General features: G+C 39.2%; 1 protein-coding gene across 1 annotated transcript; it reads left to right on the forward strand.

Moving 5' to 3' along the window:
* The first annotated feature begins 46 nt into the window (after positions 1-46).
* Positions 47-751, forward strand: LOC107269652. The gene is made up of 2 exons (XM_015743762.1): positions 47-157; positions 218-751. The coding sequence occupies exons 1-2, from the start codon at positions 47-49 to the stop codon at positions 749-751; spliced, it is 645 nt and encodes a 214-aa protein (XP_015599248.1).
* The last annotated feature ends 392 nt before the right edge of the window (positions 752-1,143 follow it).

Consider the following 1,143-nt stretch of genomic DNA (forward strand, 5'->3'; position numbering starts at 1 on the left):
CAGCGACCATAAAAGTAAAATAAACTCTGCAGGGAGTGCGAAGAACATGGAGCCAGCTCTCGCAGTAGACTTAGTTGCTCACAGCACCATTCTCAAGGAAGCCAAGATTGAAATCGGAGTTCTCGTTGGGGACGATGACAGCTCAACCATTTCTGCAGTGCGCTAAGAATCCCATCATCAAATCATCAAATTTTCTGACACTAATCACGCTTCAAAGAATGTTAAAAAAGTTTTATGGTCTATGAGTAAAAATCATCTTGAACTGAAGAAAAATGCCATCATTCACCTGCACAGATGTTTTACATACGCAGTTGCTCAGAATAAGAATGATAAAGATGCCATGAAGGAGACGATAAAGCAAATAGTAGATCATTCTTTCAACAACCATCAGCGCTGTGGAGACTGGTGCAATTTCGAGAGAGACAAAGAAAACTACAACCATTCAATGATACCTGGAGGTCTGAAGAATTTGGCTTTGTATGAAGATTTGTCCAAATTCTTCAACAAATTAGCAGAAAATGTTGATAAATTCGTCACTGCAAGCTCGAGTCAGCCTAATGAGAACTTGAATGCCATAATTGTTAGCAAAGCTCCCAAATCGCGATTCTATGGCTTGACAGCCTCGCTTCATCATCGTGTTGCCCTTGCTATTGCGAGTAAAAATCTTGGGAACCGATGCTTAATTGAAGTATTACTGGAATTAAAATTGACACCTGGTCCTAATATGAATGCATATGTTGATGAACGATAAAGACTCGCGCGAAATCGTAAACAAAAAGTAGCAACAGTTGCGTTCAAAGCTCGACGAAATCTTTCGAAAAAATATCGAACGACTTTGAGGAATAAAAAAGAAAAGGTAGAAGGTTCAACATATGAATCCGGTATGGGTTTATTGAATCAATCGGCTACTAGCAATATGATCGAGCCATTACAAGAGCACCAGGATAACAACAATGAAATTTCAATGGCTAATGGACCTCCAAAATTTATTCCTTTTGATCTCGAAACAACAGGGTTCGAAAGTATTGCTGGAATTTTGTAAATCGCTGCAGGCTGCAGCAGTTCATATTTTAATAAATATGTGACTCCCTCAACGGTGATTACTCCTAAAACCAGTGAGGTTCACAGTCTTACAAGCAATTG

This window comes from Cephus cinctus, unplaced genomic scaffold (assembly GCF_000341935.2).
Source record: "Cephus cinctus unplaced genomic scaffold, Ccin1 Ccin1_scaffold0685, whole genome shotgun sequence".
Taxonomy (NCBI): Eukaryota; Metazoa; Arthropoda; class Insecta; order Hymenoptera; family Cephidae; genus Cephus; species Cephus cinctus.

Coding starts and splice junctions, on each gene's coding strand:
- LOC107269652 (XM_015743762.1), top strand. CDS start 47: ATGGAGCCAGCTCTCGCAGTAGACTTAGTTGCTCACAGCACCATTCTC. Junction 158..217: donor ACAGCTCAACCATTTCTGCA/GTGCGCTAAGAA, acceptor CACGCTTCAAAG/AATGTTAAAAAAGTTTTATG.